The sequence below is a fragment of the Palaemon carinicauda genome, chromosome 11, assembly GCF_036898095.1.
Source record: "Palaemon carinicauda isolate YSFRI2023 chromosome 11, ASM3689809v2, whole genome shotgun sequence".
NCBI lineage: Eukaryota > Metazoa > Arthropoda > Malacostraca > Decapoda > Palaemonidae > Palaemon > Palaemon carinicauda.
Genome location: NC_090735.1, coordinates 79,213,730 through 79,229,716, shown reverse-complemented (window position 1 = coordinate 79,229,716; position 15,987 = coordinate 79,213,730). Strand labels below are relative to the sequence as shown.

The window sequence follows — 15,987 nt, the reverse complement described above, 5'->3', positions numbered from 1 at the left end:
TTTGCTATCATGCTTTGGGTATATTAGAATGGATACATGTCCATTTGTTATCATGCTTCAGGTATGTTATAGTACCAGACTACATCTCCACTTTGGGGAAGAAAGATTCCTTCATCGACCAAGTGCCAGGTACATAAAAAATTACTAGCCATTCCCTAACAGCCTAATCATCCTTACAATGGACTGATAAGAGGTTGCTGGAGTCATATTCTAGGGAAGAAGTGAGCCAACCAGTTCAATTATAGGGAAGAAAATTAAACAACCAGTCTCTAGGGAAGAAAATTAAACCACCAGTTCAGTTCTAGAGAAGAAAGTGAACCAACCAGTTCAGTCCTAAAAAAGAAAATTAACCAACCAGTTCAGTTCTAGGGAAGATAAGGAATCAACCAGTTCAGTTCTAGAGAAGAAAATGAACCAACCAATTCAATTCTAAAGAAGAAAATTAACCAACCAGTTCAGTTCTAGGGAAGAAAATGAATCGATCATTTCAGTTCTACAGGAACTTTCTACCCACCAATTAGTGAGTTTCCCTATTTTAAAGGATGTAAGATTTGTATATGCGTAGGAATAAATGGAAATTTTTAAAAGTAAATTATATTTTTCCTAGAGGTTGCTGGAGTCATATTTTAGGGAAGAAGTGAGCCAACCAGTTCAATTCTAGGGAAGAAAATTAAACAACCAGTCTCTAGGGAAGAAAATTAAACCACCAGTTCAGTTCTAGAGATGAAAGTGAACCAACCAGTTCAGTCCTAAAAAAGAAAATTAACCAACCAGTTCAGTTCTAGGGAAGATAAGGAATCAACCAGTTCAGTTCTAGAGAAGAAAATTAACCAACCAGTTCAGTTCTAGGGAAGAAAATGAATCAAGCATTTCAGTTCTACAGGAACTTTCTACCCACCAATTAGTGAGTTTCCCTATTTTAAAGGATGTAAGATTTGTATATGCATAGGAATAAATGGAAATTTTAAAAAGTAAATTATATTTTTCCTAGCTATGCAAACTTGGATCCATTAAAGTTGAACTTCCCACCTCAAACACCTCTCTCAGTCCTGAGCCAAAGATAAAAAGTGAAGAGTCTTTGATAAAAAAAAATGGCCAGTGCTACTCGTCCAGGCCCATCATCAATCGGTAATTACCTTGGTAATGATTTCAAGAGCCTCTTTAGCCCTCTGTGACATTCTCTGTATTCCAAAGGACTCAGGTTGTTATAGATGGTAAAAATATGATTTACTTTTAAAATTTATCATGTTTTTAATGTATTGATGACTTTAATTGTAGTTGTTTATGATTACGTATTTTGTTTTTATTGCAGGCTGAGCACTTACATTTTTTTTACACATAAAGAAGCTATGAGTCAACAAGAATATTCTACAAGTGGTTTGCATGCTTCTAGGATTCTAAAAGAATTATCCACTCTCAGAAAAATGGAATTTTTGTGTGATGGAAGCATTAAGTTACTTAATGGAAGTGTGAAGGTTAGCCGTGCAATTTTAGCCGCAGGATGCCCTTACTTCAAGTAAGTAATATACTTTTGCTCTGAATGAAGTTAATTTGTTCTGGCACCAAATACAAACCTTTTAGCTCTTTTCTAAGGAGATATTGCATATTTTGGTGACAGCTCCCCTCTGATAGTCCAGCACTTTGATGTATTAAAGGGCTTGAGAGTCTCAATGATGGGCTGGGCAATGGCAGGGGGATGATTTATTCACCCTATCAGGTTCAACCATACTACTAAGGCTGGTTCCGAGAGACCTAGACTAATAAGACTAGACCTCTATAAACCTTCTTTATTTGTTTTTCTCTTTGCTCTTTTGGAATTTTGTTGATGGCCACTATAAGAACAATGACCAGGATTTGTATATGGTTCAAATTTAGATGCCATCATCCTCGGGCAGACCCCATTGGATGCAGACTTAGTCTGTTAAGAGTAGGACTCCAGTGATCCAGTTTAAGTCCCCATATTTGGGGGTAATGGGTGATGCCTAGCATAGGAGTTGTCTGCGGGATGGGTAATTACATTACCCAAACTGACCAGTGTACACCCACCCAAAGAGAGGTAGTCCCTCTCTAGTTGAGGACTGGTCCCTGCTGTAACCTCTTTTTATGTTGAGCCACATGGGATAGTAGGACTGCCTTCCTCTGATAAGTGGTGGATAATCCGCCTTACTGTTTGTTTGTAAACTAATGCCTGTGATGATGGCCTGGAAAATACGAACATGGATCTCGGTATTGACAACTCCAACTCAGGTTCTAATTTTGTGAAATTAGAACTTTTCTCACGTCATGTAAAGAATGACAATAAGAAAGCATTAGAGAAGAAGAGAGGAAGAGTAAGAAATTCTGACAGAACAGAAAAATATAGAAAAGCAAAACTATAATCGTGTCACTATGAAGTAGTTAATTATAAACAGTTTTTTATTCTGGAATTTGAAATTGGAAGACATGACCATGTGAATGTATTTAGAGCTAATGGGGTGATAGTAAATATATGAAGGGCAATCAAAAATTCTGCCCCAGGGAAATGGAAGTCTTTTGATAGACACTATCTCCACTACAAAGTGAAAGATTGAATGCCGTTTCAACATTAGATGATCATAGTGTCAAATGCTTTTTGCACCCTATTTTTAACTAGAGTATGGGTGTGATATATGCTTCAGAATGATTAGAAATAGATGAAAAAGAAATTGAGGATGAATTGAGAAGTGAAGGAGTATTAAAAGTAGTTAGAAAGAGAAAGAGAGTTGGAGAATGTGTTCCTCTTGCTACTTTGATTATAACTTTTGATAAGTGCAGAATACCTAATTTTATCAGAGTTGGTTGGCTATGTAAGGTGAAAACATACTTCCCTTCATTCTTTGCTATGTTAACATTTCCAAATGCATGGCCATTTAAGCCAATTGTGCAAAGAAATATTAAATAATAAGCCAGCTGTTTGTTCCAACTGTGGGAAAAATAGTCATGGAGCATTTACAGGAAATTCCTGTTGTATTTACTGTGGGGCACACCCAGCAACTTCTGAAAGCTATGTCAAGTTTACTTTTGAAAAAGAAATTCAAGTCATTTGAACCATGGAAGGGGATACTTTGAAAGAGGATCGGAAAAGCGCTCTTGAAAAAAAAAGAAAAAACCAGATAAAACCAGGGTAACTTTTTTCATTGGTTTTGAAGAAAGTTTGCCAAAATGTACTGATGAAAATAGTATCCCCACTTCCAACATTATGAAAGATGTAAAAGCAGTTAAACAAGATGAAAGTCCTATTGCAAATATATATCTGGGAAGTGTAGAAAAATCAAAACCTACCTAAAGAAAAGAAATATAATAAAACACCCTCTGGATCCAAAGAAAGTTCAGAACATCAGCTTGAAGAGCAGAATAAAATTTATCTAGATCAATCTTTATCATTAGGAAAGGTGGCAAGGTCAGCTAAAAGTATTGTAAAGATTGACATAAACACATCATTAGACAATACCAACATGAAAGAAGATAGTCATTTACCTGAAACTGTCAATCGCCTTTAAGAAAATTAGAGAAAGAACATCAGAAGGGAGATTAAAAGGAAATATTAATAAAGAATCAACATTAAAAACTTTTCCCATAAGAAATGCTCTCAACATAAAATAATTGAATAAAAATAAATCATAGCATGTTCGTATGGATAGCTAACTCACAATTCTTCAATGGAATTGTCAAGGCCTTAGATCTAAGTATGAATCTTTTTTGGGCTTGGCCATGTCGTCCTAATGGAAGGTTCCTTTGGGTAGCTTTCTAAGGGATATTTGCTACAGTGATACTCTCAGAGAATTAACCATAGGTCTCCAGAAATCTAACTCCTGGCGCTAGTATCCTTAAAATAGCTTTAAGGATATCGCATATTATCGGGACGTATTTTTTATATGACACATAGCAATCTTCACCCCGAATAGATTTAACTCTTTGAGAGGGAAGGGTGGCGAACGAAAGGGGAGCCATTATCAAGGTATCCGGTAGACCTCCTCTCCGTACTACTACGGCCCATCATTCCTTTAATCTGTAGCATTTAAGCTAAGTGCGCTCCTACGCTATTCCCGGTGTTTGTTACGGATTTTGGAGTATTATCATGCAATCTTCAGCATCTTCATCGTCTGGAAAGTTGAGTATCTAATCTTTCCTGTGTATAATTTTAAGCCTGATCACGAATGGAGTTGGTTGGAAATGGAAAAAAAATCCACCCCTTTTCCAGAATTCTTCCAACACTCTACCCCGTTGTTGGAAGAATATACCTCGGAACTCTTGAACAAGAAGGTAATAAGAAAAGCGAAGTCCGTCAAATTCTAGGGAAGGCTGTTTTGTGTTCCCAAGAAAGACTCGGACAAACTCAGAGTCATTCTAGACTTGTCTCCACTCAACAAGTTCATTGAGAACAACAAGTTCTGGATGCTTACCTTGCAACACATAAGGACCCTTCTACCAAAAGGGGCATACACAGTCTCAATAGACCTGGGTGATGCTTCCTGGCACTTACCAGTCAGTCGCCCTCTCTCCTCCTACCTAGGATTCAGGCTACAGATGACAAAATATGTCTTCATAGCCATGCCCTTTTGGCTAAACATAGCCCCAAGGGTATTTACAAAGCTAGCGGACACAATCGTCCAGCAACTACGCTCCGAGGGAGTACAAGTAGTAGCATTACCTGGACGATTGGCTGGTGTGGGCAGCATCCAAGACTACTCGTCTGCAAGTGGCCAGAAAGGTGATCCAGTTCCTGGAACACCTGGGCTTCAATATCAATGGCAAGAAGTCGCCTTTCTCCAGCTCAGAAGTTTCAATGGTAAGGAATCCATTGGAATTTACAGTTACACCACCTATACATTCCATTAAAGAAGAGGAGAGAGATAGCGGCATCTGTCAAGAGACTAATCAAACACGAGGATTTCAAGACGTCAACAGGAAAAAGTATTGGGCTCTCTCCAGTTCGCAGCAGTGACAGACCCGGTGATAAAAGCACAGCTAAAGGATGCGTCAGGAGTCTGGAGAAGATACGCATCAAACGCTCGAAGAGATCAACAAAGGTTGACCCCGAGCTGATTGCGCACGCTATTAAAGCTGTGGTCAACACCCAAGAGCCTAGCACAGACAGTTCTCTTGCAACCACCACAACCATCAGTGGTGATACACACGGACGCCTCCCTGGAAGGATGGGGATGCCATTCGCAAGAAAGTGCAAGGGAATTGGTCGCACCAGTTCAAAACTTTTCACATCAACATCTTGGAGGCTATGGCAGTCTTCCTGACGTTGAAGAAACTATCCCCTCGCAGCACAGTCCACATCAGACTGGTCCTGGACAACGGAGTGATAGTAAAATGTCTAAATCGACAATGCTCGAGATCACCTTACATCAATCACGTGATGTTAGCCATCTTCCGCCTGGCAAGGAAGAGAAGATGGCATTTATCAGCAGTTCACCTTCAAGGGTTCCGCAATGTGACGGCGGATGCTCTATCCAGGCGAAAGCCGATAGAGACAGAATGGTCCCTAGACACAGACTCATTCTCCTTCATCTCGGAAAAAGTCCCGGAACGGCAGATCGACCTCTTCGCAACGAGCGACAACAAGAAACTACCTCGTTATGTAGCCCCTTACAAGGACCCTCAAGCAGAGCGATAGATGCCATGTCTCTCGACGGGAACAGATGGAATCGGATCTACCTGTTTCCACCAACCAATCTCCTGCTAAAAGTTCTCGTCAAGCTAAGATCCTTCAGAGGAACAGCTGTAGTAGTGGCCCCCAAATGGCCCAGAAGCAATTGGCTCCCTTTAGTCCTAGAATTGAAACTGAAGTTGTTTCCTCTGCCGAACCCAGTTTTATCCCAACTGGTTCAGAAGTCAACTGTTTACTCTTCATCCTTGAGAACCAACAACCTACATCTCATGATTTTCTCACCTTGCAGCGAAGAAAAGGTTTGGGATCTCAAAGGACAAAATCAACTTCATCGAAGAGTTCAAGTCAAGTTCAACTAGGAGACAATGTGAATCGTCTTGGAAGAAGTGGAAAACAAGGAAACCAACAGAAATATCAATAGATTTCTGTCTTTCTTCATCCAGCTACACGAACAAGGCCTGGCTTCTTCCACAATAACTCTTGTAAGTCGGCTCTGACTAGACCTCTTCTGTACGCCTTTCAGGTGGACCTCACAGGTGAAATCTTCAATAAGATACCAAAAGCATGCGCTAAACTCTAGCCAGCAACCCCTCCAAAGCCCATAACATGGTCGTTGGACAAAGTCTTGCACTTTGCTTCGAATCTGAACAATGAGAGATTGCACCCTAAAGTATCTAACACACAAAGTTATATTTCTGTTTGCATAGCCTCAGGGGCTAGAGTTAGTGAAATAGTGGCCCTATCCAGAAATGAAGGCCATATTCAGTTCCTAGACACAGGAGAACTGAATCTCTTCCCTGATCCTGCCTTTCTCGCTAAGAACGAGCTACCCACCAAAAGGTGGGGTCCTTGGAGAATATGCCCACTGAAGGAAGATGTCTCTCTATGCCCAGTAAAGTGTCTCAAGTTCTATCTTCGAAGAACTTCAGACTTCAAGGAGGGACAGCTCTTCCGAGGCAAAACCTCAGGGTCAAACTTATCCCTTAGACAACTGAGAGCGAAACTCATCTACTTTATCCGCAGAGCGGATCCTGACAGCACACCCGCAGGTCACAATACTGTACAAGAAAAGTTTCTTCTTCGTTGAATTTCTTTCAACACATGGACTTTGAGAGGCTCCGCTCATATACGGGTTGGAAATCATCCAGATTCTTCTATAAACATTATGTGAAGCAAGTGCACGAGATAAAACACTTTGTGGTGGCGGCAGGTAGTGTCATAAAACCTGCCGTCTAGTGCTGCGATGAACAGTGAACTGTTTTGGGACTTAACAGTGCATCGGGTGCATAGGTGTTATTACCTTCGAGTGAAAATCACCATGGTGATTAATAGACTGTTCTATACAGGTGCAGAATCTAACCAATAAGACCATTGCCGTGTGAACATTTGAACACAGTGTTGATGCATATCCAACATCTGGGTGAAACTCGACATGTTTAGCTTCACATTCATCTGAGTGGCATATTTTATAATGAATTCATATATGTATATTTTTCCCTTACAGGTCAGAAATATATATAACCATGATGTTGATCGATGCAAGGTTAGACTTCGACTTATGATGTATACATTTACAATTTATTTTGCTTATGAAAATAAATGGAAAAATGTATCTGCGTCTTCTTTTAACCCTCAGTATATGAGAGAAAAGAGTCCAGAGTTTTATTCTATTCCTTTGAATAGAATCTTGATTGTACCGATATCCAAAGCACGAAAAGGCAATCTCTAGAAAAGTTTCCCATGCGTCCTTACGGATATACAAACTTTGAATCGTTATAGTCGAAGTCGACACTTTCCCTGCAGGGGGCAGGAAGCCCTAAGCTAGTTCCAAGCTTGGTGGATATGACAAATAACGGTAATGTCATATATACGGGTCTAGGAGACCATATAAGGAACTCATTCAAAGTAAAGGTACTTATGCAAACCCACAGATACAGTACTTTCAAGTTAATTCTCTGGTAAGCTTCCATCAGGACGACATGGCCGAGCCCAAAATACAGATTTTGAGCAAAGCAAAAAATCTATTTTTGAAGGAGATAGCCATGTCGTCCTGATGGACCCACACTTCTTTCTTTCTTAAATGACCCCACCCGAAACTACTCTATCTGCGGCTATTCCAGCTTAAATGCATGTTCGGAATGATGGGCCGTAGTAGTACGGAGAGGAGGTCCACTGGATACCTTGATAACGGCTCCCCTTTCGTTCGCCACTCTTCCCCCTCAAAGAGTTAAATCTATTTGGGGTGAAGATTGCCATGTGTTGTATCAAAAACTATGTCCCCTGATATTATGCGATATCCTTGAAGCTATTTTAAGGATACTCGCACTAGGAGTTAGAATTCTGGAGACCTGTGGTTAATTCTCTGGGAGTATCACTGTAGCAAATATCCCTTAGAAAGCTACCCAAAGCAACCTTCCATCAGGACGACATGGCTATCTCACCCCAAAATAGATTTTTCGCTTTGGTCAAAATCCGTTTATGAAACGGATTTTGACATAGAAAAAATCTATTTTTGGGCTCGAGCCATGTCGTCCTGATGGAAGTTCCTCATTGGCAGCTTCTACTTGGGATATTTCTGCGAGTGATATACCAGAGAAATTTTACCTTAAAGGTATCAACAGAGTTCTGAACTCTGGAGCGAATATCTTGAGAGATATCGTGTATAAATCAGGGATGTGTTAATAACAAGCCATGGCTATCCTTCCCCTAATAGTTAACCTTGTCTCGAGGGGTAAGGGTAGAGGGAAGGACATAGGTAAGTGAGCCGTTGCAACTCCCGATCTCAATGTGCTACAAATAACACGTTTCCTGTTGAACCATTCCAGGAACAGCCATCGCATGATGTGAGGTCCCACACTGAGAATTGGGAGGGGATGGAAAGTAACAGGCGGGCCATCAGGACGACTTGGCTATCTCAACCAAAAATAGATTTATTCCGGTGTATATACAAACCCTGAGCTATTTATAGGGCTATACTTTCGGCGTAGCTGAAAGACTAGTCATGATAATTTTAGTGAGGGATAACTACCCCAACCGCTAGTTAGCAGGAGGGGGTATGGGTAGACTTACACCTCTTGGCTGAGTAACCACTTTACTTTTTGGCTCGGTAGAGAACAGACATGCTGCTTTTCTCTCCCGTAAAGACTTGCCTTGATTGTTTTTCTGATTAATTATTTTTTCCTCTTTTGTGTGTGTTTTTTATCTTATACATATATATGCTTGTACAGTGTACTGTATATGTATAAATGGAAATATCCTCATATGTTGTTAAATAATTGTAACTTTAATTACTGTTGACAACGTATCCGGAGGTCTCCGCCGTAAGGGAGTTGTCATTGTTTTGATACTACTCTCCTACCTTGCCGCCCTCCCCTGCGTGGGTGGTTGGCAGGTCCTCAACACTCCCATGTGTTTGTTTCATTACTTGAGTTAAAGTTTATAACAGTTCAGCTCCCTTTCGAGGAATTCTCTTACAAGGAAGGTGACTTATTCCCCGAATAGTTCATTTTATGCAGCGGAGTTATGAATTGTAATTCATCACAACTTTTATTTCCTTTTCTAACAGAGACGTAGAACGCGAAGCCAATGGCTTCGGCCACTCTGGTCAATGTGCTGCGCTTCCTGTGGCTGCTTGTGAGCTGCCCACATTACGAGGTAGCACTCATTGCCGACCTTCAACTTGAACAAGGCTTGTTGCAGTGAAGCATAGATTACTGCCAGAAGGTTCGCTTCCAGGGGTTGGAGAACCTTCCCTTACGAGGGAGTGTTAACCAGATGGTGGCACAGCCCCAAACCACCTACCAGATGGTACCCCAGGTGGTGACTCAGTCACCAGTCTTCACTCCTGCCTATGAGAGGTAGTCCACTACCTTTCGCCTGAAAGGTAGAGGATCCAATAGAGGTTTCTCTAGACGTCCCTCGAAAGGAAGAGGAGGTAGGGGAGGACCCGGTCAAGGAGGCAAGCCCTCCGGAAACCAGAAGCAATGAGATGCTTCCAGTAGGAGGAAGACTCCGACTCTTCAGGGATCATTGGACCTTCGATCCCTGGGCCCACAGCCTAATCAAGAACGGACTAGGTTGGAGCTGGAAGACAGCTCCACCATCATTTCCTCAGTTCTTCCAACACTCCACCCCCGTTCTGGAAGAATATACCCGGGAGCTCTTGAGCAAACGGGTGATAAAGAGGGCAAAGTCCATCAAATTCCAAGGAAGGCTGTTTTGTGTTCCCAAGAAGGACTCAGACAAACTCAGAGTCATTCTGGATCTGTTGCCACTCAACAAGTTTATCGAGAACGACAAGTTCAAGATGTTGACCCTTCAACACATAAGGGCCTTAGTGTATTGCCCAAAAGGGCATACACAGTCTCTATAGACATGGCAGATGCCTATTGGCACATTCCGATCAATCGTCAACTCTCCTCCTACCTAGGATTCAGGCTACAAAAAAGAAAGTACGCTTTCAGATCCATGCCCTTTGGACTAAACATAGCTCCAAGGATCTTCATGAAGCTTGCAGAAGCAGTCGTTCAACAACTACGCCTACAAAGTGTCCAGGTGGTATCCTATCTGGACGATTGGCTGGTGTGGGCAGCATCCGAGTCGAAATGCATGCAAGCATCCAAGAAAGTGATCCAGTTCCTGGAACATCTAGGATTCAAGATCAACACCAAAAAGTCTCGACTATCTCCAGCTCAGAAATTTCAAATTTCTTCCAGCTCATGGATTTCGAAAGCCTTTGCTCGTATACTGGATGGAAGTCATCCAGAGTGTTCTTCAAACACTACGTGAAGCAAGTGCAAGAACTTAAAAGATTCGTGGTAGTGGCAGGTAGTGTACTAAAACCTGTCGCTTAGTGCTGCGAGGAACAGTGAATTATGTGGGACTATAATTCCATAGGGTGTACATGTTGGCTCTTTATAGTGCAACATGGTGAGTGAAATGTCATCATGGTGACATTATGGACTGTTCCAGTGTACAAAGGTGATAAAACATAGACTGAACACTAAGTGCCATGTGTTTTTACACAAGTGTAAATAGACAGACTTCTCAGAAAGACATAAGAAAATTTATTAAATTTTCATGTGAGTGGCAATGTTTCGTTTTCAGGTAAAACAAGTATTTCTGATTTATTCTGTTTATCTATGTTAATAAATTATATTTCATTTGCATTTTTATGTTGTTATGAATGTATGCTGAAAATTTTATTCATTGTTTGACAATAAATGATTAATTGTTTTGTGCGTCTTATTTCGCCCTAAACATATTAATAAAATTTTGTGCGAGCATTCATTATTCCTTATTATTCTGCATAATAATATCAAAACAAAGGTAGTAACTTTGTTCCTATATATAAACAAACCTTTCTAGCTAGAACCCACATGTTTCAATACAAGATACAAACTTGCCTCTGGTGGTATACGTCTGGATTACTATACCTCTGATGCTATGGTGGCTGACATGCACCTGTGTTCATATTACAAATACAAACTTTAGCTAAAAGACATACAGTGAGACCTGTACGTCCCTTTGAATGCTAGATTGGTCATATGATATATGCTACTTTGAGACTTTTTCCTGAGTCTAGTTTGACTCTTCCCTGTACGGGGCAGGAAGCACTAACATAGTCTATGATTAGATGAAATGACATATAACAGTAATGTCATAGGTCTCTTAGGTCTACATGACCAAGGAAATATTGTCTTGAGGTTTAGGGCATGACTGGGAAATCCACGGATACATTAATGCTCTGGTAAACTTCCATCAGGACGACATGGCCTGAGCCCAAAAAACGGATTTTGAGCGAAGCGAAAAATCTATTTTTGGGTGAGATAGCCATGTCGTCCTGATGGACCCGCCCTCCTTTCTATGAAAGGCCTTGGCAGGATCCCTCCCAATAATACTGTATCCATAAGTTTCGGCTTAACGCTACAAGGAATAAAGATGACGGCGATTATAGCGCCATCTGGATGGACGATTATAGCGCCATCGGCGTAGTTTAGCAGCAACGGAGGAAAGGAACTTAATAACGGCTCCTCTTTTATTTTGCCACTTTTCCCCTCGAAGTGTAAACGCTATGCGGGGTGCAGATTGCTATGTGGCGTGTCAAGAATACATCCCCTGATATTATGCAATATCGTAGTAGGAAAAACTTTAAGGATATTCGCGCCAAGAGTTAAAATTCTGGAGACCTTAAGTTAAATTCTCTGGGAATATCACTGTAGTCAAATATACCCTAGGAAGCTACTTAAAGGAACCTTCTATCAGGACAACATGGCTATCTCACCCAAAAATAGATTTTTCGCTTCGCTCAAAATCCGTTTTATTAGTCCGTAGCATTCAAATATTTTATGTAGCAAATCATCGTTAGCTTCTAATGGGATTTGGATAATATGCAGGATTTTCCAGTGTTGCCCAAATTACCCTTTTTTCGAAAGTTCAAAGAATAGTCCTTTTTAGTTCTTAAGTCGTCAACGGAATTATCTAGAAGTGGATTGCCAGAGGTCGTCAACAGTGCCGGGGGCGAGTCAGCATATCCAGGGGAGGGGAGGTCGTTGTCACCAGGATCCATGAGAAAAAAATAAAAGGATAATGTGAGACTTGAAATAGTTTGATTCAGGTGCTTGAGAACATTAAGGCATCACATGTTGGAAAGGAAATTTTCCCTCTCCACTATCGGCACAATGAGAGTATACTTCCAAGATGGTTCACTCCATACCCTACCCGAAGGATAGCACCAAAACCGATATAGAGGCACAGGTGTAAGCTGAACCCGCCAGTTTGGATCGAGACCAAAAAACTATGGAATCATCCTCTCCCTATCTGTAGTGATGGGCTTCTGGCCAAGTGCCAAGATTCCTACCCCAAGCATTAGATCACCCCGGATTCTGAAGACCCAACACTTGAGAATAGTTCTGCCAAATAGGTCCAAACCATCTTTTGGATGGCTGAGATCATCCAATACTCTCACATACAGCTTTGAGTGCAAACACCTCCCAACCGTGATACCTCCTCCCATTCATCAAAGCAGGCAGCAATAACAGATGTAGAAACATCCACGCCAGTGGCAATAACGGATGTAGAAACATCCACACCAGTGGCAATAACGGATGTAGAAACATCCACACCAGTGGCAATGACGGATGTAGAAACATCCGCTCCAGTGGCAATAACGGAAGTAGAAACATCCACACCATTAAAAAGAAAAAGGGACATACATATATACGTACATATACAGTATACACATATACATATGGGAAATTTTACTAATAGAGTTGGGACAGCAACATGAAAGTTTATAAAATATGGAGAATGTTGAAGTAATATTAAGAGGATGAGAAAGATTAGCAAGAGAGAAATTTAGATTCGAACTGGGGGAGCAATTTCCCCAAGTTCGAGAGCCCTCTTACCCATCACCAAGCTCAATGACTTCAAGGCATTCTCTCATTAAGAGGGTCATGAGAGACCGAAGTGTCAATGTGACTAAAGGTACAAGAACCAGAAGGTTCAGCGTAGCATTCGGCAGGAGAGCCTACAGGGTCAGCGATACCGATGTTACAAGCGTAAACTGTGTTGCGAGATCCTGAAGGGTCAGTGCAATGGGAAACCGAAATTCCTCTGTCACGAGACACCAAAGTGTCAGCATGACTAAAGGCACGAGAGCCCGAAGGTTTAGGGTAACCTGTGTTGCGAGACCCGAAGGGTACCGCAACGGGAAACTGAAGTTTCCTTGTCACGAGATGCCTTAGGGTCAACGTGACTGATGGTGCGAGAGTCCGAAGGATCAGTGTAACCATCGTTACGAGAGCCAGAAGGTTCAGCATAACTGAAACCCAAAGGTTCCAAGTCACGTGAACTCGAAAACCCAGAGCGACGGAGGCCCAAAGGACTACTAAGGTCATGAGAACCCACAGTATCAACATGACGAGAGCCAGAAGCCTCACAATCACCATGAGGATGACCAGCAGGTTCAAAAAGAGGTCTCCTCCCAGCACGAGGAGGTGAACGTCCAGGATGGAGAGGGGTCACAAACCCTTCCACCCTACGATCCTCCTGAGAGAAACGCAGAGCAGACTCCGCCGGCGGAGGAGACTCATCCAGCTCTAAATATAACTTCTCCGCAGGGGAAATTTGTTCTCCCAAAGGAGAACGTCACTTACGACAAGGCTCTCGCTCCGCTCCTGGAGGAGAACCATAAGCGTAAGGGGAGGGGGGGGCGCGCCGATGCCCAGAGGCGGTCTTCTCTCGGGAACGAGAGACTCGTTCTCCAGAAGGGGAAACCGGCTTCGGAAAAACTCTGCCACCGCTCCTGGTGGATCAGCAAACTCCTGGGCGTCGGAAACAGACTCAAGGTCTGACCAACTGGCTGCAGCGCCTGGGACAACCCACAGCTCTAACACAAAAGCTGAACACTAAGTTTTCTCTCGCTAACGAGAGGAAAGTTCTCCCGAAGAAGATCACCTAAAACAAACTTTTTCTAAGTCCAATGGGAAACAAACGTAGGCGTACGACATATGGTGGTCACTCAACAAACTATCTCACAACGGGAGGGAAGTCCTCCCGAAGGAGGACATCGCCTAAGACAAGCTTTCTCCCAGCTCTATGGGAAAAAAGCGCAGGCGTAATAATCTCTCTTGCAAACTAGAGAGAAGTCCTCCCGAAGGAGGACATCGCCTAAGATGAGCTTTTCCCAGCTCTATGGGAAAAAAGCATAGGCGTAATAATCTCGCTCTCGCGAACGAGAAAGAAGTCCTCCCGAAGGAGGACATCGCCTAAGACAAGCTTTCTCCCAGCTCAATGGGAAAAAAAGCATAGGCGTAACAATCTCTCTCGCGAACAAGAGAGAAGGTCCCCTCGAAGGAGGAAGAAGCCTTGGACTTGCTTTTTCCCATTCAAGGGGAAGAAGCACAGTCTTCGGCGACGAGATAGTGGAGGCAGATCTTGTCGAGCTGTCAGCAATTCTTCCCGAAAGAGGGAAGGTTGCTGAATGGCTGAAGTGAGAAGCTCTCCCTCAGAAGGGGGGCCAGTTCAACTCCGGGGAAGTCTATAGACCACAGGGCATCTTGACCTGCCTGGTGCAGGTTACTGCAGAACACTCCATGTCATCAGCATCCTGTAAAGATAGAAAAATTTCAATGAATACTTGACACCATAGAAAATTTTCAAATCAAAAAAATATAAAATGTACATATAATTATAAAGTTGTTTTGTGAAAAATTTAAATACACATCAATTCAAAATATCTACTTACTACTAGCTACAGCTAAGGCTACAATACAATGGAAGCTCATGCCAAACAGCTCAGGATTCTATATAGAATCCTAATTAGTGGTAGTATAGAGGGAATGTAAAGATTCATATCAGTAGAACACTTTCGCTCCGAAACTGGTCGATCATACAACCTAAGGTGGCAAAATCAGATACCATTCGACCCTTAGCCTATCTAGGAATAGGCTGGCAGAAACCCCAGGCTGACCAGTCTAGACGTATAGCAATTGAGGAATTCTCAGATGCCAGGGAAAACAAGTAGTGTATAGACAATGGAACATAGTTCCACACCCAGGAAGGTAAATTAGCTTAACTAGGAAGGGGAAGGGGCAGCAGGCCTACCAAGTGAAGGCTGCCAAGGTGGCAAAGAGAACTGACCCAATCTAGGATTACTCTCAGACAACCCAAAAATAGACTAGCGCTCTTGTCCAGTCGGCCTGTCTAGATATATAGCAGTTGAGTTTTCTCAAATGCCAGGGAAGAGAAGACTAGGCCTAGGAACTAGTGTTCCACAGCCAAGGAGAAAGAAGTCTAACAGGGAAAGGGAGTAAGAAACCCTATGGTAGGGTTAGGCGGCAGGAAAAGAATCCCCAATTCAAGTATTAGAACAATCCAAAGTCGTTTCAAGGGATCTACAGTAAGTAGGCACAGAGAACTAGTCTCCCAACCTGCTGCTGCCTAGCCAAACCAAGGAAAATAACCTAGAAGAAGGGTAAAGGGGCAGAAAAGGAAGGTCTACTAGATGGTATTAGAACAGAAATAGTATCGTTCTAAGGGAAACAACAGTAAGTAGAGAAGGGGAACAAATTCCCACAACCAGTGCCACCTACCCAAACAATTGGTGTAGGTAGAAAGAGGAAACTGTCGACCTAGGCCTGCTGTGTCTGTCCAACTACAACTCCTAGGGAATTCCTTCATGAAGGTGGCTCCCTGCTATGATGTATGAATAGAGAGGGAAGATGGCCTACAGCCAGACAATCCAAAGGGAGGGAGGGATGGGGGAGGGTAATTGCTAGGGTATACTATAGGCTAAGGGTAACGGCTATCCTATGCCATCACCTAGGGAACACAGGCAAGCAATAAAG

General features: G+C 42.3%; 1 protein-coding gene across 1 annotated transcript in view; it reads left to right on the top strand.

Annotated features, from left to right (window-relative positions):
• The first annotated feature begins 1,301 nt into the window (after positions 1-1,301).
• LOC137649716 (gigaxonin-like) overlaps positions 1,302-15,987 on the top strand; it is a 115,260-nt gene continuing 100,574 nt past the window's right edge. The window contains exon 1 of the mRNA XM_068382674.1: positions 1,302-1,516. Within this exon, the coding sequence (XP_068238775.1) occupies positions 1,350-1,516 (167 nt within the window). The 5' untranslated portion in view covers positions 1,302-1,349. The remainder of the gene's footprint in view (positions 1,517-15,987) is intronic.